The sequence below is a fragment of the Mastigoproctus giganteus genome, chromosome 12 (assembly GCF_048544385.1).
Source record: "Mastigoproctus giganteus isolate SK-2022 chromosome 12, ASM4854438v1, whole genome shotgun sequence".
Taxonomy (NCBI): Eukaryota; Metazoa; Arthropoda; class Arachnida; order Uropygi; family Thelyphonidae; genus Mastigoproctus; species Mastigoproctus giganteus.
In genome coordinates this window covers 5,302,348-5,324,384 of record NC_143586.1, presented here as the reverse complement: position 1 = coordinate 5,324,384, position 22,037 = coordinate 5,302,348, and the positions used below count along the sequence as shown (strand labels likewise).

The 22,037-nt window shown below is 36.3% G+C and overlaps 1 protein-coding gene across 9 annotated transcripts in view; it reads right to left on the bottom strand.

Moving 5' to 3' along the window:
- The window catches only part of LOC150076647 (myosin heavy chain, muscle-like), a 138,992-nt gene that overhangs the window by 66,679 nt on the left and 50,276 nt on the right, over positions 1 to 22,037 (bottom strand). For 6 of the 9 annotated variants that reach the window (XM_090386356.1, XM_090386354.1, XM_090386351.1 and 3 more), the window contains exons 10-15: positions 21,088 to 21,191; positions 13,776 to 14,033; positions 13,513 to 13,662; positions 6,864 to 7,034; positions 1,272 to 1,451; positions 786 to 936 (exon numbers count right to left, since the gene is read on the bottom strand). In XM_090386356.1, coding sequence (XP_090242482.1) covers positions 786 to 936; positions 1,272 to 1,451; positions 6,864 to 7,034; positions 13,513 to 13,662; positions 13,776 to 14,033; positions 21,088 to 21,191 — 1,014 coding nt within the window. Of the gene's footprint in view, positions 1 to 785; positions 937 to 1,271; positions 1,452 to 6,863; positions 7,035 to 7,401; positions 7,573 to 13,512; positions 13,663 to 13,775; positions 14,034 to 17,397; positions 17,502 to 21,087; positions 21,192 to 22,037 lie in introns of all 9 variants that reach the window. The other 3 variants (XM_090386358.1, XM_090386350.1, XM_090386357.1) reach the window with 2 other exon arrangements.

Below are 22,037 nucleotides of genomic sequence, written 5' to 3'. Positions count from 1 at the left end.
TAAAAAGATTCTGGGCATTACAGGTTACAAAATAAAACAAAGGTTTTCTTATTCGATGGTGGTTAAGAAATTCATTCCTGGAACTTTTTGATTCTATCTTGTATACGCTGAAATTTAGTTCACATACTTCTTTTCATCTTAATTGCGTCATCTTTTCATCTTAATTGCGTCATCTTTTCATCTTAAAAAAGTAATGGTAATTTTGTTATGAAAACAAATTTACCTATTGACAAGTGAATTATTTTTCTAATTAATTTCCACGTAATTCCATGCCTTCAACAGATTTGTAGATGGTACCAGTATTTCTATTCCTTACACGAATTCTTAACTTTGCATTTATAACCAGATTTGCACGCTTCCATCCCTTTATGTATTTTGTGTACAAAAATTACAAATGTGAAGCCAGTTAAGATTAAGGTGAAGTTTTTAAATCCATGTTTAGCAAAATGGTCTCAGTAATGTTTCAACGTCACACAGACAGACATTGTTTTCTGTAATAAAACTTTTTTACTCAATGTTGAGTAATTGTCAACTTTTCTTTTTTGCAATAAATGTTTCAACGTAGTGCTTCTTCATACCATAACCGAGTGATCAGTGTCATAGTTCCTCTTCACGCAGAGTGTTCGAATCCACGTGATATCACAAAATATGATACTATTCTTGTCTGTGCCCATTCATTTTCAATCCGGTATTAAATTGATAATAGTATTTTGATGTTATAATGATAATAGATTATATTGATTGTATAAAATGTTAGCTGCTATATACTGATTTCCTCTACTTACCTCCTTTCTTACTGGAGTCGTCTCCCAAGCCTGGATGGTCCTCAAAAATGCCGATCAGTAATTTGTTAGAAGCGTGTTTGTACTGCTCAACTACTGTGTCGTTCAGAGGATCTTTGTTCTTCTCTAGCCATCCACTTAGATTATATGGCACCTGGCAATGAGAATCGAAAGCTCTCAGTATAGATTTCTATTCATAATTTATTTACAACGCGTATTTGTGAAATATAATTTAAATTAATATTATATGACAGAAGCGGTAGCTTGAAATAACTAAAAGAAACGTTCTGTGGAATATGCAAATTTTTGCGTAATTTGTTTTGGAACGTGTCCAGAACAAAAGAAGACTTAAATCAAAAATATTTTACACGCTGTATATCAGAGGTGTCAAACAGTTTTTCCTTCTGAGACCGATAATTCAAAAATCATTGCTTGGATAACTGGAATTAGTTAATTATTAAAGAAGTAAGAGATGTATTGAGTACTTACAGTTCCTGCATAATGTACAATGGCGAAATGAGCTTCTTGCTGTCCTGGTTTGGGGGGTCTTGGTTTCACGAAGTTTGGAGACTTTCCAAGGTGGTTGGTTTTCAATTTCTCTTCGAAGGTTTTATCAGAGGCCTTAGGGAACATAGACTCTTCCTCGAGGATGGATAATATACCCATAGGCTAACAGAGGGAAGTAAAATAGGACACTGAATTAATTACCGGCTAGTTTGTGCACATCACAGCAACCGAACTGAAGTTTATAAATAATTATTTACTTGACTAATCGATTAAAATATATGGAAAAAAAATCTGCAAAAATTTATGCATGATAATTGCACATTTTTTTTACAATTTATCAAAATTAAAATCACTTAATTTGCACGCCATCTATTTCAATTCTCATTATTTAGATAAGGAATAAAGGTATTTTTCTTACCTCTAAGATCACTTTTAAGGCTAGTCAACGGTCTCTGCTTTTCACACTGGCCATTTTCTTTCTTATCTTCAGATATTTTCTTGCCTAACTTTGAGTTTTTCCTTTCTTTTATTTCGATACTTTCACTTCCATTTCCCCTTCTTTCTGTTTACTTGAGCTTTCTCTGACCTATGATCGTTTTATTCTTTTCTTTTTCTTTATTTCCTTAGTGCCATTCACTGTGATCTTTGTCCTCTGCGTCCCCCCCCCCATCACTTCCTAAATGCATCCTTGTCCTAAAAACCAAACCTCCTATAAACAGCAATTACAAGACTCTTTTTTCATTCCATTGAACATCAGTAATACTTATGTCTTTTTGTGGGGATTGCCGTACTCAATAAAATAATAAAAGATATCCAATTATAACAAATTTTAATAAAGACCCCTGAAACCTCCATATCATTAATTATCATGATATGGATTCTGTGACTATCAAATCTCTAGAAGTTCCTTGATTAAGCCACCACATATGGAATATTTTTTCATGGAAAATTCCCTAAAAATTCATGCAGATGCTTTTGATGTTCCTAAGGAATTTGATGGGGTAAGCTTAAAGGCCTTTGAATAGGTTGTGGTCTTATGTTCAGTCATCTGCCTTTTGTAATTCAATAATTAATTAGTTCTCATGACAGTTACTGCACGTGATGGTAGAGGACATTTTATTCTCATCCTTCTTGATTGAAGTGAAATAATTTCAAGGTACTCCACTATGTATCAATGACTCGCTGATAGCAGCGTTCTTCATTTGCAATGTTGACTCGTTGAACAATATAATGATATCCAGTCGTAGTAATTATCAGCATCACTTTCACATTCTTCCGTTCTTGCTTGAATATATTGGATGAGGAAAACCAGGTGTTACCATGCTCGCATGCTTCCTGCAAAAAATGGAGAAGTTCTTTTCCATATTTTCCAAGTACAATTTCAGTTTTTATTCAAGGGGCTGATGTTGTATTTTCACTTATTTTATGAAACAACTTTTCCCATTCTGTCTTCTTTTATACGTAACCCTGCAAGATTCCTGCTCATGAGTGCATGTTTTGCCATTACTTTTTGAACAGCCATCATATATTGTAAACATTCAAATAATGGATCATTGCACAGCAAAAGATGGCGCTGATTATACATACCACATAAAAATTAACGTGGTCCGATTTCATGGTGAAAGTAGCCTATCTAGAAATTGCACGTTGTAAAAGAGCCGATAGGAAAGTGAGCATATTCCTTGTTCGGTGAATCAATGACGTGAACTTTTAATGCTTAAATGTTTGAACTGGAGAGCCACTGGAAGGACTGATAGTAGTATAGCCAAATGCTTCATATTGACCACGCATTTGTCGACAGACTTCGGAGAAGGTTATGAGGTATAAACTGGTACCAGAAGGCCAGTTGAAGATAGATCGAGGTCACTAACTGTGAAAGGACAATTCAGGTTGACAATATTATCTCGACTGTATTCGTACTTTCCCACAGGAGCCTCTTTATTTACCCTTACCATACCATATTAAGGTGGTGCCTATGCAAGACGACTGATGCTGTGTTTTTCTGACTTTGGGTCACAGAAGAGGACCTTGAATTGGTGTAGACAGTGTGTTGCATAAATCCAATACCTATAGTGGTATGCTTTGTTAACCGATGAGTCCAGAGTAATTCTAAGCATACATTCATCGTGAGGAAGTTTCGCATATCTTCAATAATATTATAGAAGCCAACATTTCCAATAACGTCATATTTGGTCAGATGCCAATCCATACGTACTTTCAGGAAGCATTACGACTGAAGTATTGAGACATAAATCTTAAGTGAGATCTTATGCAGATATGATAGGATGATAATGGCCAAATACATCATGCCAGATTGGTTGATTTCTATTTGGAGATGAATAAGCATTATATGTGGTATGGCCAGCGGGATCGCCGATCTCGATCCTATACAGCATAGTTGAGATGTTTTTTGAGAGATATATTTCCATCCACCAACCACTTCCATAATTTCCTCAGGAACCTAGAAGTGCTCTTCTAGATGAGTGGGTATCGTTGCCACCTTCTTGATAATCTCCTCAACAGCATGCATCATTTCTGCATACCGCCCTCGTGCGTAGCACAGTTGGTAGGATCGCCGTCCTCCCTACGCCGGGTGGAAAAGACCCGAGTTTGAGTCCTGTTAATGACGGAAGGAATTTTTATGGCCTTTTTCACGTGGCTGAGTTAGTCGGTCTCAGATGGTTTCTTCTCCCCAAAACTCGGGTTTTTCGTCCAGAACGCATGCAATTTTCAGACAAAATATACGTAGCAATATGGCCTTATTCGCTGATGACAACAACAATAGTTGCATACCGCTGAGGAGACTATTTCTGATGCAGTTGAATATCTCCATGCTACTCAGTATGTTCCATTTTTTGACTAATTTGCGTGAATCTTCCGATCGTTCCTTGTATAATGAGAAGCTACGACTTTCTTTTTTTTTATGAAAACCACAAACACGAAAGGTATTGGAACCTGAAGTAATCAATACGTGCGGGGGTTGAAAGTTGTTGACATTAGACATGAATTTCTATACATTGTAATTTTCAGGAAATACGTGTGAAGGGAGTTAATCTAGAAAACGGAAATTAAGAAATACGAAGGGGTGATCATTTAATTCGCGAACTGGTGCAAAGATTTTATGTTTCCCGCGCGAATTTTCATAACTGCTGATAGAAGCGTTATCCCTGATCGCTACTGAGCAGACTCTGTGTGCATGCCAGTACTTGTCTAGCTTGTGTTGCGTGAAGAGTTTTTTTAGCCGCGATCGTTTTGAAGCAAGTATCATGTCGGACATACAGATTGAACAGTGATATGTGATTTAAGCACCAGACGGGGCTTAGATGCATCAGAAACAGTTAAAGAGATGAATGAGGCGTATGGTAATGTCTTGGTAGGACGGCCATATTTCGGTGTGACTGAATTTTCCGGTGTGAAGTGGTTTTTCCATCAAGACAATGCCAGGCCCCATACGTCATATTGAGCGGCCAGTGATCACTGCCATAGGTGCCGAGGTTCTGCCACATCCCCTTTATTCACCGGACTTAGCCCCAAGTGACTTCTTCATGTTTCCACGTCTGAAGAAAGATCTGAAAGGCAAGCGTTTCGAGTCCGACACAATTATGCTCGCAGAGCCACAAAGGAAGCATTTAGTGATCTTTTGAAAATGGCTTGAAAGAAGCCTTTAAGGCGTCGGTACGACGGTTGCGAAAGTGTGTAAAGTTCAAGAGAGAGTATTTTGAGGAGAAATCCGCGAATTAAATGATCACCCCTCGTAAATGAGGAAGAAGAATATATAGTTTTGTGACATCGAAGTACAACAGTAAATGGATGCCGACTGGTTGCAGCATGTGTTGGGACTGGTTTGAAAAAGAGAGAGGGAATTACAGAAGCCAATTCAGAAGCACAGTGCCCATGAATGTATCTGTAGAAAAGGTAGGCCTGCAGAAGAAATAGAACGTCTGAAACAGAGTGAAGAGACTTTGTAAGAGACGGGTCATTAATTAACCTGACTATCCCCTTTTGACTGGAATCTAGAAACTGAGAGAGGTTTTAGGGTACCTGCCCAGATGTGGGAACAGTTCCATTGCAATAAACATTGGACTGTTGAAAACCCACGCACCATCTGACAACCATTGCTAGCTTTGCTGGATTTATTGAAAAAAGGTCAACGCATTATGGATCGCCATTACTTTCCCCAGCAAGTACCGGCTCATACTTGTTAATTTAGGCTGATATTTTTAAATTTTGTAATTTTACAATTATTTTAATTTATTTAAAATGCTTAGTCCCATGTAGCACCACTCAAGTATAACTTGTTGCAGTTGGCAGCAATCTTCACACGGACTTTGAAAGTGTTTAATTTGAAATATCTTGAGCCGAAGCACTTTTAATCACATTCAAATATTGTAGAAGCTTTAATATTGCAAGTTGCCATTTCTGATTAGAGTCCCAACTAGCATTGGCTTAAATAACAGACTTTAATGACTATGTCGTCAATACATAAAGGTGGTAAAGTGGGTAACTACCGACCGGTCAGGCTGACTTTAGTGGCAATGAAGTACAATCGTAGAGGCAATGATAAAGAGAATTACAGGATCATTTAATAGAAATGGAATTCTGAAGGAAACATAGCATGATTTTGTATAGGGAACATCATGTTTAACCAACTTGGTTAGCTATTTTTACAGAGTCACTCATGAGCTGGATATAGGAAATAATTTCGACATCGATTACTTAGATTTTAGCAAAACATTTGACTCAGTTCCGCATGAGAGGTTGCTATATAAGTTGAATTGTGTTGGAATCACAGGGAAAATTCTTAGATGGATTGCAGAAGGGTTGGCAAAGCGGAAAGCAGAGGGTTGTGATTAAAGGTTATTCTTCAGATTTGGCTACCGTAAGAAATAGGGATGTCCAGATATGGAGACCGCGCCTAAAAAAGATATTGAGCCTCTTGAAAGATGGGAAGATCTACAAAAGGGCGACAGGGCGAGGGAAAACTTCGAATATGAGAGCTGCAGAACTTGGAAGATATCTCCGAGATTTGACTAGGGTGTATAAGGGTCTGAGAGGTGTAAATAAAATGGATGAAGGAACGATTAAAATGTTTGCCGTTATGTTTACAGAACTAGGGGACCATAAATTAAAATTATGGGGAGAGACGTACGTTTAGACTATATTGCAGGAAGTTTTCTTTTAGCTAGAAATTATTGCAATACATTACCTCCTTGAGTGGAATAGCTTGAGGAAATTCAAAGCTCAGCTGGATAGATACGAAGGAAGTCAAATGTGTGATTTCTTCTTCTTTTTTGGCAGGTGCAGTAAAAAACCCAGTGTGTTCCTTGCACCATACTTGTTAATACTAAACTAACACTGAATATAACTCAAATAATATTGTAACATTTCTCATAAAAGTCATAAATTATAGATTCATAACACACACACACACAGGTTATTTACAGTGATACATCTAAGTGCAAAAGGCAGCGAGCATGCATCGTATGTGGTAAAATATGTACACAAACAATTAAAAACACACTTAATTAGCAAAGTGTCAGTAGCATTCAATCGACATCGCCATTTCAGCATTACCTTCTCGATGAGTTCAATGCAGGCTTGCAAGTCCAGACCAAAGTCAATGAAAGTCCATTCAATGCCTTCTCTCTTGTACTCTTCTTGTTCCAATACAAACATGTGGTGATTGAAGAATTGTTGTAGTTTCTCATTGGTAAAGTTGATGCACAGCTGCTCAAAGCCATTGAACTATATAGGGAAGCGACAGTGTGTATTTAGGGTTAGGACAAAGGCAAAGGAGGAAAAATAAGAAGCAGCGATTTAGTGTAGCCTTAATAAACACAGCTTTACACATATAGCCCCATATAGTTTTAGTATACATTAATTGGCATTTACAAGTTGTTTGCTTCACCAAACAATACGTAATGAACACACACTCGCACCACTTAAAGGAACACTAAATGGGCTTAGCAATATTTCCTTTATTGGCTTATATACCATTACAGAATAAAATAGATGCGTTTGCCTTCTCAAGTGTTCCTTGAAATTGTGCAGTGTGTATTCTCACAAGCCACCAGTGCTTTCGACAAATTTACGAATCTTTTATGCCTCCTACCTTCTCAATTAGATCGATACAAGCTTGCAAGTCCAGCCCGAAGTCAATGAACGTCCATTCAATGCCTTCTCGCTTGTATTCTTCTTGCTCCAATACAAACATATGATGATTGAAGAACTGCTGGAGCTTCTCATTGGTAAAGTTGATGCACAGTTGCTCAAAGCTATTGAACTAATTACAAGAAACAGGAGGAAGAACAAAAGGATAAGGTAAAACATAACAGCACAATATGAGGGTGTTCTACACAGGATAATGAGATCTGAAGAAAGGAGCTTAATTTCTCAAATGGCTATTACAGGAAATTCTTTTAAGGAAGGAAAGACTTTTGTTGGTTGGGTTAAGGGATGGAAGTTATTTTAAATACGCGATTTAAAAATGCTTAAGATTTTTTTAAAGGATGGGAAACATTTCAAGGAAAGTAAGTTAAAGATTGGGTTAGGATTGCACTTTAAATTATTATATTTAAATATTTCGATTTTAATATTAAAATGATTTTTAAAGATGTGAAATATATTAGGGAAAATAAGCTAAAGATGGGAGGGAGAAAGGGAACGTGTAAGGGCTGGTTATTCTTTGTTGAGGAAAGGTTTCTTAATATCTTTAAAATAGGTAGGAGGAGATGGTTGAACATAACTTTAAATTTTTTAAACCGGGGAGGAGGAGCTGATTGAACATACATTTCTTAATTTCACTAAAACGGAAAGGAGGAGCTGGTTGAATAAATTTCTTTAAAATGGGAAGGAGGAGCTGGTTGAACATAAATCTTTTAATTTCTTTAAAACGGGAAGGAGGAGGAGCTGGTTGAACATACATTTCGTAATTTCATTAAAACGGAAAGGAGGAGTTGGTTGAACATATTTAAACATTTGGGGAAAGGTGGGGCGAAACGATGGGGTCATGATAGGTTTCTTAAGAAGGTCTGCTTTACAGTGGATAGTGTGAGTGGGTGGAAAAGGCGGAATGGGGATGTACGGACAAAGGGCAGGTTTTTAACTCCGAGCAAACTAAAGCTTTTTTATACCAAAACTGTATTTTAATTACGAAAGCTAATGGATTTGGCTCATTCTAAATATACTTTAGACACTGCGTGGAATATCAATGCACTAGTTTCAGTTAGAAACCAGTGCATTGAGGAAATATTTGAAAAATGAAAATACTTCAAAACAGTTTAAGATATAAGTAGCTGAAATAAAAACTTCGAACTACGTAACTTTTATTCTTTATTTAGAGGATTTAAGTCAGCAGCTCCCTTCATAGTCTAAGTACTCTAATTGCCATTACTTTTCTTGCAATTGACTCAAGAAACTAGCACTCACCTTAGCAAATTCATTTTCAAGTAAAATGCTTATTAGAATATACACAGTATCACCCTTAAGACTGTTGAAAAGTTTGAGCGATGAAATATCTAAATAACGTAAACCCCTAATTGCATCACCCCTTCGTGTGATGCTTGCCAAAATATTTAATAGTGCTCTTTATACAGGCTAACATGGAGTGATGTGAAAAATAAAATGGAACGTCATTATACTACATAAAGAAGTGCATTTAGGTTCCATCTAACATTTTTTTCAATTGCTGCACCTTTGCATAGCAATTTTTCTGCCGTGCCATTAAAAGATTCGATGACATCCAGAGAATAGAGCTAATCTATATCAGGTCATTCAAGAACGGACAGAGATCATTTAGACTGTTACTAGTTGAATTCGTCGAAATTATTTCTGCAAATAAATAAACCCTGGTAAATGGGAATATCATCCACGATCATGTCCCGGAATGGTCTTCCGGGAGTTCTAGTTTGAACTTGTTGGACTGCAGATTATGGTAAGAGTTTGAACCGATGGAATGCTGCTAAACATATCCTAATAATGTCAATTTGAAGCTGTTATTTGTCCCATCAACAGCTAAATAGATACGTGATTTCAATTTAGATTGATTTAAATAAAAAATATATTTATTTAAATAGATTAAATATATTAATATATTTAAATATACAGTGCTTACTGTGATAGCAGAATAGTCTGCTTTAAGGCGTCATGTAGAACCAGAAGGATTTACAGGAGGGCTTGTACTAAGCATAATATCTACAGAAAGCTTCATGAGAAGGGGTCTTTATGCATGACTACCAGACGCATGTGTTCCTTAGACCGCTATACATAAAAGACCCCATCCGAATTGGTAGAATTGGCACCGTAGCTCCTGGGACTACTTGACAGCACTTCGACTAAACCAGTAGCAGTTGAGTATGGCGCTCTTCACTGATGAGTCGAAATAGACTTCGATATGTTCTAGATGCGTTTCATCAATTCATTTCGCAAACAGAATGAATTCGATTCCTGTGGGAATGAACTATTCCCGCTAACATCAATTAAGAAATATTAGTTATGTGTTAATGACCATCCAGATTTCCATTCTCGTGGGTATACGGTATCGAGATGAGAACTTTGATCCTTGAGAGAGAGAGAGAGAGAGAGAGAGAGAGAGAAATTCATATAAAACGGTAGCCGGTCAGTCATAGGGCATGCCTGAAATGCTCTAGACAGGAGAGTTGCTAGTTACAGGACCTCCTACCAGAACTTCATAACTTGTGCCACTTCTTTCTTCAGAAAAAGAATTTCTACCTTTGTCACTAATTAATAGCCTCATTATCAACTTGAGGAATCGATTTCAATCCTGTACTGCTATCCATGGAATTTGTACCCCTCGTTAGGTCTATTTATAATTCTAAATTACTATTTCTTTCTATAATATATTACAATTTCTATATATTATAAGGAAGTCAGTTTTGGTTGCTCATCATTTGCATAACTGTTTTAATATCGAAATTAAGCCTTTGTACATTATTAAGGCATTAAAACTAATGTCTCAATAAGGGATGTGAAAAAAATTGTATTGGTTTATTTGACTCGATAGCTTTTGAGCGCCATTGTAATTCCGCAAACTAAAAAAATTTTGTTTGAAATAAAGCGGTTTTTCAAATCATTAAATTGTTTTACCACATTCAGTCCCTTACTCTTCTGAAAATTCTGTTCACATTCAGGAGAAAATAAATTTAAAAAAATAAATATTATCATAATTTTAAACTAAATTTAAAATTTTATTCCGCATGAAATATTGGTCGATGTTAATACCGAATTTAGCAAGAAAGTAAGGCATTCTTGAACTTAGATACTCTTAAATGTTCAATGCTGACCTTTGAAAAGTTTTTATTTCGGCTACCAAAATTTCAAATAAAACATAAAAACATATTGAAATGCAAAAATAATAGAATGGTGGAAATTTAGATTTACAGATAAAATCAACGAAAAGTAATTATAATTAAAAACTCTCAATAAATAGCACTACACGAGGTGTGGCAATAAAGTTCCCGGACTAGTGCTGTTGCGGTCATGTTTGACTAGTTTGAAAATAAACGGAAGTGCTATGTTGTAGTTCCAACGTCCTCCAACAGATAGTGGAAGAGAAACTGGTCAGTAGGCTGAACAGGTCTCAAGTAACAACCAACTTTGTTAGTAGCGTTAACATTTTGTATCACTATATTACAATTGAGCGACGAACGAATATCAAAATTTTCTTTAAACTGGGAAAATCTGCAACAGAAATATGAAATCTTAAATGATGAAGAAACGTTGTCATACCAGTGTGTTTGAATGGTATAAGCGGTTCAAAGTCGGACGTGAGGATGTTCGCGATGACGCAAGAAGTTGGCGTCCGTCAACCTCTCGAAATGAGGACAGCTTCAAAAGTTCGGGAAACTGTGAGAGATCGCCGTTTGACTCAGAATGGCGGCTGATGACTTGGATACGAATAAGGGGACGATTTTTCAAATTCTTCAAGATGGGAAAAGGAAGGTGTTCAAAATTTATGCCGCACAGCCTCACGGATGAACAGAAGAAGCAACGAAGAGTGTCATCATGCGAGGACTTCATTCAGATTTGTCAAGACAATCCTAATTTCCTAGACTGTATTGCCACAGGAAATGATGTTTCAGGTGTCACTGGCGTTTCCGGTACAGAGACGAAGCATCACAGTATGCAGTGGACTTCAAAATCATCACCAAGGCCCAAAATGTTTCGTTTACAGAAGTCCATGTCCATGACACGATGCTCTGACAACGTAAATTTCGTAAGTGAATTCATATTTTTTGACAAACAGGATGGATTCACAATGAATTTCTACCTGAAAGGGAGAGAGTTAATGCTGCTTTCTACTTACCGGTGCTTCAAGGACTATTGAAGCACATTTCTTGGGTGAAGCCGCAATTTCGAGAGAAAGGCAGCTGGTTCTTGTTGCATGACAATATCTCCGCCAATTCCGCACTTGTGAAGACATTTGAAACATAGCATTGTACAGATCAACCATCCGCCCTAATCTCCCGATCTAACACCAGAGGACTCATTCCTCTTTCCCATGGAGAAAACTGCTCTCAAAGAAAAGAGATTTCAGGATGCACCAGTCCGGAAACTTTATCGCCACACCTCGAATGATTAGAAAGTTTGAATTACTCATAAGTGAAAATTAAACTAAATTAATTTTACTAAACAATGGTCTCTAGCACAGTGGTTCTTAACCAGGGGTGCTCTTACCACCTTGGAGGAGGGGTTATCTGGTTTAGGCAGGGCGAGGACGCTCAACTTAATAGCATCAGTTATGTAAACTCATAAAGGATTCGTAAGGCAACCTTGAGAACTCAAGGAGGTAAGGAACATGGTTGGGAGAAGAAAGGTTAAGGAGCACTGGTCTAGCATATTTTCTGCAGCAAAACACGAATAATATTCTTTAAATATAAATTCTCATATTATTATGAAGCCCCGTTTTGTATCTCTGATGAATTCAAAATAAATTTTCCAGCTGTTTTTTAGTGGCATGTTGTGCAATATAAACTACGTTCTGAAAGTTAAGTGTTTTTTTGTTTATTGAATGAATTAGTGAATTAACTCTTAGTGGGTTAAGAAAATTTTCTTAAACTTTTAGTGAGTTTCGTAAATGAATTCAGATAGCTGAAAAAGTTCCTTTTTAATTTTGGTACTTTAATCTATGATAATTAATAGAGCAATCCGTTGAAAAAAAAATAATGAGTACAATTTATTCCTTAAATTCTTAATATTAAATTATAAAAATTAAAAATAAAAGTTTAATCGGTTATAAGGACGCATTAATTTTAAGGATATCTTTCGCTGTTTTAACAGACACTGAAGAAGTGATAAAAGATCATATCACGAAACGTATGTTTTAAATTCGCGTTGCTTAGATAATACAGATTTATCTTAATGCACAAAACAGTGATCATTTCTCTCGTTAGCTAAATTATACTTTTCTCGATTTGCATTCTTTCTTCTTTGCATTCTTACTTCTTTTATTATAAATTGTAAAAGTTAATATCTTAATTTACACAGTGATGAAAGCGCATACTAAAGTAAAAATTATTTTAGTAATCATGTTTACTAGTAGAATGTTTTTAACACATTTTTCCCCTGAGACAGTGCAAATATAAATTTTCTCATAATAATCCTCCTAGCGCAAACGCCCTACAAGGGTTAAAACTGAATAATTAAAGGGCTGTTGGTTCCTTAGTCACTAGCTAGTGGCCAGCGAGTCAACAGCTCGAGAACCTCTCTTCGGGAACCTCTGAATAATAATTTTCAGAGGTTCCCAAAGTGTTGGGGACGTTCCCCGTGTACTGATGTTTTGGTGTTGTTTTTACGAAAAAACTTTTTTGAACAAAATATGAACAAACCATCCCACTGATTCATAAAGCGTATTTCAATATTCAAATACGCTAAATATTTCAATATTTGAAATTAAATCTATTGAAGTACATACTAATTTATAAAATTAGTATGTATGCTCGTAGCTAAATTATGTAAAATCTATTTATTTACACCTGTTCTGGGGCGTGAAGTTTATAAAATATTGTAAGTGGGTGGAACATAAAATTTATGAAATATATTAAGGGAGTGCAAGGTATAGAAGTTTGGTATAATTCCATAGAATTATTATTCCTTTAGAAATAGTTTGCATATATGACTTTAAAATTGATTCTTAAGTTGTTCTTTTAAGCAATAATTCATAATGTGATCGAACAAAATGCACGCATATATAGCCTTTACTCACATCGAAGATTTCAAACCCAGCAATATCTAGCACACCAATGAAGTGCTGTCGTTTCTGTTGCGTGTCAAGGGTTTCGTTCACTCTCTTTACCAGCCATTTAAATAATCTGTCATACATTGCCTTGGATAGAGCACCTACGGAATATACGACCTGCAAGAAAAAGTCCCTTGATCAGATTAATCTTCTACATTAATTAGATTAATCTTCTACATTAATTATAATTAAATTATCTTCTACATTAAAGAGAAGTTACAGGAACTCACCTGGTCTTTGTTTCTTCCTTGGGTTACTAATTCGTTGCCTACTTTGATCTTGGGCTTCAGCAGATTTTTGTACATGTCCGCAGCATTTAATCCTAACAAGTGGGCCACACGTTCACCTTCTTCTGTGCCATCAGCCTCAGCTTGTTCTTCTCGTTGCCTTTGCTTGAACTTCAGTTCTCCAAGGTGCATAACTGATGCGGTGATCTTATAGATACTTTCTTTCTCTTCGTCTGTGAAACCCAGCACATCAAAGCCAGTCTGTAGAAGGAAAAAGTCAAGCGAATATTTTAGTACACATTTCAATATTCAAAGTACAGATTAAAATACATTTATTACGTTAGATTTAAGGGATAAATATTTTACCCTAGACAGCTATATTTTCATTTTTTAATTGAAACTAAAAACTGTCAATCTGTGGAGGTTTCACAGTTCTCCTTCCCCCACGAAAATTCAGATTTTTCATTCACCAAAACATGCCCACCGACAAAATAATGCAAGCAATTTATAGACATCCCAATTGTCATGAATGAGCATTCTTTTCATCTCCAATATCTCCAATATTCTTCCACAGCGTCAGGCAGCATTCCTGTATCCATGAATTTTCAGTTATTTTGCTGGCGTTAAAGGAACACATGTTTAATGTATAATGAGATAAACATCCATCTCTGACCTTTTTCAGTGCCACGCTTGAGAAGTTTGGAAGAAATTTCCCACTTCCCTCTCCTCTCCTTCACTCATCTGGATTCACAAATTCAACACTGTGGATGGTATTATAAAGAGTACTTAAATCTGTGACAGTAACAAGATAAGACTGCTACTCTTAAAGCCAACTATACAGTAACCTTAAATCTCCACTGTAGCATTATATTATTTATTATATTAATTGTATGAAGCGCTACCTGCCAAAACTTTGTCAACACAGACAAATTTAGATAATTAAACCACTTCCCTCTGCACTGTTTAATTTCAGGGTGAAAGGACCTTAAAAAGACAAAAAAAAAAGAGCAAATAATAACAATAATAAGTTGTTGTAATAGGGCTTTGGGAGCATCAGCGACTAAGGCCATGTTGTTTCATGTATACTGTCTGTAAATTGTGTATGTTCTGAGGTGGTTGATTTTCTGTGTACTGGAAGAAAAACCCGAGTTTCCGGGATAAAAAACCATGCTGTCCTCATCTGAGACCGACTAACTCAGCCATATTGTGAAAAAGGCCCAAGCCATATTGTGAAAAATGCGAAAGACATAACGAATTAAGTTTCAATATACAAGGCAGTTAGAATTAAAGTGCATTACGTTGGCCGATTGTAGGCAGCAAACCATGAATCATCTCCAGTATTGAAGCCATATAAAATTCCTCCCGTCATCGATGAGTCAGGTCTTTTCCACCCGGTGCAGGGAGGACGGCGATTCTACCAACTGTGTTACACACGAGACAATAATAAGTAGAAAAGAAGAACACGCATATATATAGGGCCTCGTGAGTGCCACAGTTGGTAGAATCACCGTCCTCCCTGCATCGGATAGAAAATACCTGAGTTCGAGTCCTGTCGATGATTAGAGGAATTATGGGCGTTTTCACAACGTGGCTGAGTTAGTCAAGTGTCAGGCGAGGGTAGCATGGTTTTCACTCCCGGAAACTCAGGTTTCCGGGAGTGAAACCTGAGTTTGCTGAGTGTCCAGCAAACTGAAAATCGACCACAGAACACTAACACACACAATTTGCTCCGTGTATGTTGTCTGTAAATACAGACAATATACACGGAGCAATATAGTCTTAGTCGATGAATTTCCTAAAACTCTACAACAACAACAAACATATAGGAAACAATTCAAGGTTCAGGTTGAGATGTTCAAGTCTAGGTTAAGGCGTCCAAGTCCAGTCCAAGGCCTACCGAAGATAGAACTGCCAGTACAAGGAACTTGATCTCTGTAGAATCACGAACTGCACAAGGAGCTGGAGAAGTCCTTTTACAATCAGTATTCGGAGTTGCCCATGACAATCACTGTAGCATTATAATGATTTCACCACTGATCATTCGTTTCTCAACGTTTAACTTTTTTTTCACTATAATAGTCGAAGTAGGTTATAGTTAACAGGTCTTGGGCCAGGCGGAGGGGGTAGTTTTATTCCGTGAGTTATTCCTGGTTTTTCAGCTCATATAATTCAATATGTCCGGTGTCATCGATGGCTGTAGTTTTGCAACAAGACTAATGATGTATGAATAAAATGTTAAAGAGAGACTTCGGCAGATTAAAATTGAAATGATTTTATCAATCAGAATAGAACAGTTTTCTTTAATATACATAATCCAATTTTATTTTATTACGAAAATTTAAGTTGAAATGTGCATTTAAATTCAATTTTATGAAATAATTTATTAAATTGTAAATATTAATTTTATACTAATAAGTCAACTTAGCTGCTGCCCATTCCAGTTACGTGATGATCCAAAATAGAATACATCTTATAAAAGTTGTTTGATAGAACTAAAAATTCTTATTCCTCTTTTCTCGAAAATATGGATGAAAGAGACATGGGTAAGAAGGGATGTAGTGGATCATTGAAGAAAGTGGATCACGTTAATAATGCGAGCGAAAGACATAACGAATTAAGTTTCAATATACAGTGTGGTTATAATTAAAGTGCATTACTTTTTCCGACTGTAAGCAGCAAACCATGAATCGCCCACAGATTTTAAATTTGGACACACAAAAAAAAAAAAAAATAATGAAAAAACACCAGAGTGCCCTAGCGTTTTATGCAATCAGTAAAGATATAAAATAAGCGGGTGCCACCACAGTAACAAGCAAAATCCAACATAGTATACTGCAATTATCAACAGTAACAACTTATTTGGGACTCGGGCATTTCAACGTTTAAAGGAGCTTTTTTTGCCTGCAGAGAACGCTGCCCAATTGCAACAGCAGTTATTGATGAAATCGCTGTTTCTGTGGCCGTGGACACTCGTGCGCTGCTAGAGTCAGAGCGGTGTCACATCCCATGGAAATAGCCAGAAAAGTGCCTCAATCCTTCTTGCAACGGTTTCCATAGAGCTCTAATCGGCCTCAGGTCATATCTTGACAGATGTCAATGGTATATACCAGTGACTTGCAGGATTCTATTAATTAAAGGGGATTCTATGCTAGGGAACCATTCCTAAGAAAAATTTGAATTTACAGCAATGTTCCTGGATAAATTTGGCGGCCACCTTTCCTTGGCCATGTTTGTGCGGTGCACAAATTGAACAATTCGGATCATTTTCAAGTCAAAAATTGTCTATTATTCTGGAGTTGTAAAAAATGTTTTTTTTTTTTTTTTTTTCAGAACTGAAATTTATTTTATGTCTCGTTTTTCCATATTTTTGTTAAAGGGCTTTTGCAAAGTCCAGATATTTTTATATTTTCGTTTATGCTGAAACTCATTACCAGTTTACTATAAAAATAAAACTTTTGTTTTTATTCTAAGGTTATCAATGAGATATCAATGGTATATTTAAAAATAATACAGACATATCTGTCACTTTCTAAGTTCAATAGCATGCAAAGTTCAAAGAAACGTTATTGGAATTAATTATTCTATTACAGTATGGTTAATACGAATATAAAATGCTTGTACTTACGTCAGTAACCATCATTTCTTCACCATCGTCCAGACCTGGTATGGTAGTCTTACCCTGAGATACGAAGTGATATCGCTTGATGTCATCCACCAACAGAAGGCGCTCTGTTTAATTATGAGATATTCGTTAGATCTGTTCTCAATAATGTTTTTGGTGTATCCGTGTAATGTTTTGCTTGCAGGTTAGTAGAGCGTTAGCAATTGCAGTAGCATGCAATAGTCTGCGTGACACTAGAAATTATGTATGCGTGTGCTTGAGAAAAACTTAAAATTGCAGTGGAGGCAACTGACATCCATTGCTTCAGTAACAAAGAAAAATAGTGAGCGAAATCATCTTTTTGGAGAATGGTTTTAATGCGAGGTGATTGTGAAGCCTATGTTCCGAGAGAGATCATTTATGATTACCAGGGCTATATTCCTGAAGGAGAAGTAAATCAAGTGTTTCACTAGAAGTGAATGGTGTGGTCAAATGGTGTGTCCTTGAGTGGTCAAACCTAAAACTCGCTACGCAGTTCTTATACGATACACCAGAACGTCGTTGATGGTTTCCTCATTACCTCTCTTTTTGACCAACCAGGCACAAACTGAGCTCATCACACAGCAAGTGCGTACATTATTCCTCAAACGTTAAGGAGAATGATTTATTAGAACAGCTATTTATGTAAAATAATTCATAATCTGCTTTGAGAAAAGCCGTTTTCATTAAAAACTTTCTTGTGGGTGTTTGATTTTTTTCTTGTGAATGTTTTTTTCACTTAAACTTGATGCTATATAAGTGTTTTTACTGATCCACATAATTTGACGTTTCTGCCAAGGGTTAAGGCATAAGGGTTCTACTTTTTACAAGAATTTCTTGATATCTGATAAATGGCAATTATTTTTTTAAAAAAGGTCTCTCTTAAAAAATAAATGTGTAATGTAACTTGAGCAATCCTTCTGCTTCTTCGGATGACTTCAAGGAAAATAGAGATGACACTTTATAAACAGCATATGTTTGCACATACAGTTAAAGGGATGGGAAATTCAAGAACAGGGATGAAGGTCGCATCTACGTTGAGCTTCTAAGGAAGGAAAAAAATGAGTAACTAACTACAAGGTCAATTTAAAAAATTATAAGGAATGGAAAAGGATGCTAAAAGAATGCTGGGAAGAGGTGGAGACATTCCGGTAGATGTTAAATTCTGCAAGGAAAGGCCTTCTGATTTCCTTACGCTTGCAAAAGGATTGCATGCTCGGTGAAAAAGGATTATGTACATACACTTTCTACGATGCTGGGATGACTTTCTACAACAGGTGAGATTTCCATTCTATATTTTGGAATTGGATGTTTGGGAGGATTTAAATACATTGTTTTGAAAGGACTCAATCTATTTTTAGAGTGTTTAGTGGGAAATACTTTAATTTTTGGGATTTACTAATTTTTTGGGATTATGGAAACTACTTAAATTTCACACACCATTTAGTAGGAAAGGACTCAACAAGTAGGACTTCATTCACTGAATAGGATTCTTTATTGAGAAGGAAACGAGCAAGGGGTGGGACAACATTTTTCCTCATAGCTTACATACCTTTTGAGATATTTCTCTCTTGTCCGATATTCTTTTGAAATCTGGGGCAGAATTGCTTGTTTTGGAGGAAATATGAGAAAGAACATACTGGCCATTTCGAAAGTTTCGTTCTGAATTTCATTTATATTTGAAATTATTTAAATATCTCTAAGCGAAGAGCAAGTTTTGTATAATAATTTTATTGTCCTATTATGGATGAAGGCTCAAGCATTTAATTTTACCTGTACAGTTAGATACTTCCTATTTCGAATTTCGTTTATTATTAAACGTACAGCTTTTGGCTAGGAGGGTGTGCATACTACGTGCAATCCAGGTGCGATAATTAAACGTAAATCATGGGTTAACGCTTATACATCTTTGATTCTAAGCATATATTGCATGAAAGTTCAGAGTTCATCGTAGTATACAATGTTGATTTAAGCACACTGCCACATGGCAATAGTGTATTATTGGTGGACTTTTCTTAATAAAGAATTTTTAATTTTTAGTTATGGAGTGCAGCACCAAACATAGAAATGTCTCTGCTTGCATTCACATTCTACATGCTTTATCATGGCAGTGTCATCATTAGGAAAATTGCATAGAGTGACAGTATTTACTGGAGAACCCACTAAATCGTTTGAAGTTGTTGAGTTTGGTGGATACCGTCGTTGAAAGTTGCAAGTAGGGCGATTTGCAATTACATATTTCTGGCTCTAAATAAACTTTATTATATCTAGTATGTCTATTCTCTGCGTTGCCAACTGAGGTTTTTGAGATGATCAGCTGCTTCCATGGAGTAATCTGCAGAATTGTTAAGACACTGAGGATATGATTGGTGTAAAAAAAAAAAAAAAAAAAAAAATACATAAGAAAATACAAATTATGCGCTTCCCTCCTCATGTTGGTACCTATCCAGTTGTTTGCTATTTGGTTTTTAGGAGCATTAGCAACTAAGGCCATATTGCTCCGGGGGGATATGCGATGGTCATTCCCTGACCATTCCGCATCCGGTGGTCACAGGCTCAAACCCCGGTCTAATAAAGAAGCGTGTGCTACGCACTGCTGCTCCTGCCCACCTGGCTACGGAGGCGCCTATCCAGTTGACTTTCAAATTTCTTCAAACAGTCAGCTTCAATTACCTGCATACGCAACTTTTTCTAGTAATCAACAAATCGCTGGCTAAAAGAAAACTTCCTACAATCTAGTCTAAACCTCTGTAATTTGAATTTATGGCTCCTAGTTCTGGAATTGTTCATAACAGTGAATGAAAAGTCCACCTTCTTTCATTTTACTAACCTTGATCAGAGCCTTATAAACCACATTCAGGCCACCCCTCCCAAGGCGCCTTGTTGCGAAACTCTGTAGCCGACATAATCGAAGTCTTTCTTCCTTTGACTTTTTTTTCGGACTGCTTGTGGATCAAAGAAAATTGCCCCACAGGACCGATTTTCGTTGATCCACGACCCAGGTATCTTGCACCATACCGATCGATGGTATGTATTTGTTATCAAAGGCTCGTAGGCTGCATCCCTATCGTGCCATGCGACTTTCGGGATATTTCTCTCTTGTTGGTTATTCCACCGCAATTTTGGGCAATAAAGCCGAGAGATGTAAGCAGTGTAAAGAGTTCATAAATAGCAAGGGTTTCTTTTAATGTGATTGCTGCCTAGTTTATAGGATACGTTTCTGAAAATAAAAAGCCCTTAAATTTTTACCCTAGGAGATACATATTATTGCTATTTTTGCATTATCGCATTGAAGAAAAATTTCATTTTCGGAACAGACAAGTGCATTGATCAAGCGGGACATTTTGGTTAGTATTTATAATGTAAATGAAATCATAATTATTTTTTTCCAAACACTTTCGAAGTTCCTACCAATATGCTCTTTCTTCTATTTATTTAATTAAATAATAAAATGGAATTTAATTTGGGTAGGAGATACTACTAACTACTATGTGATTGTTGCAAGGAGGTAGAAAATAAGGAAGGATTAGGAGGGAAAGGAAGTAGAAAAAAAAAAGGGCTTTCAAAAATGGAAGTTTTTAATGAGGAGTATAAGAAACTAAGGACTACGTGAACTCGTTGTTATTTTTTGGGGATGATGCTGGAAGGGTAGCTATAATTTTCTTTGGTACTCACATCTGTAAACCCCATTTCTTCTGCATCATCAACCCCTGGAATTTCAGTCTTACCCTGGGACACGAAATGATAGTCATGAATATCGTCGCTGACCAGCAGTTTATCTATAATTGCAAGTTTCGAAGGGTAGGGAATCAGGAAATAAAAGAAACAGATTAGAATTCATTTTAAATATATGCAAAGTCTTTGTAAATGTATTTCAAGTCTTCTCATAAATTTTTAAAGGAATGATTAATGAAGTGAAGTACAAATAAAGGATATTGAAAATTCAGGCACAGAAGGAATATTTCACAGGGTTCTTTAGAGGAAAGTGAGGATTCAACACGACGAAGTTTGTTTGTTGGTGAGTTCAAACACAGATCGAGCAGGATAGTTTTCAGTACAACCGTTGTACTCTATAGTAAACCATATCAGGATAGTAGTACTGGACACAGAGGACAGGATCAATGCATAGGTTTCATGAAGAAATAGCAGAGGTGATAATTTCATTCTCTGATTTGGCATCAGCTTTATATTCGCTAATGGATAAATTTCATTCCATGAATACTGTAATACTCGTGGCTTTGTCGTCGTAATGAGCAAAACTCTTGTCACTATTCATGAAGGGCCAGGATGACCAAAATTTCTAGTCATGTACTGTAACCCATTGCTTGGTACCTAATAATTAAGATTATTTATTTATTTATTTATTTTAATAAGTGAACGTAGGGGAAATAGTTTCAATAATTGAATACTCCTACAGTAAAGGAATATCCCCAAACGAGTGGAGAATAAAATAAGCATAGTAAGAAGATCTTGGAAGAATTCGACTATGCCTATTTAAGCAGGCTATTTAATGAATTCCCACTTCCTTTCCTACAACTCAGAAACAAATCGGAAATGCATTTAAAACGTAATTATTACGCAATGTTTAGAGATTAATCTCAGTATTCAGTTTGTCTCTCATTATC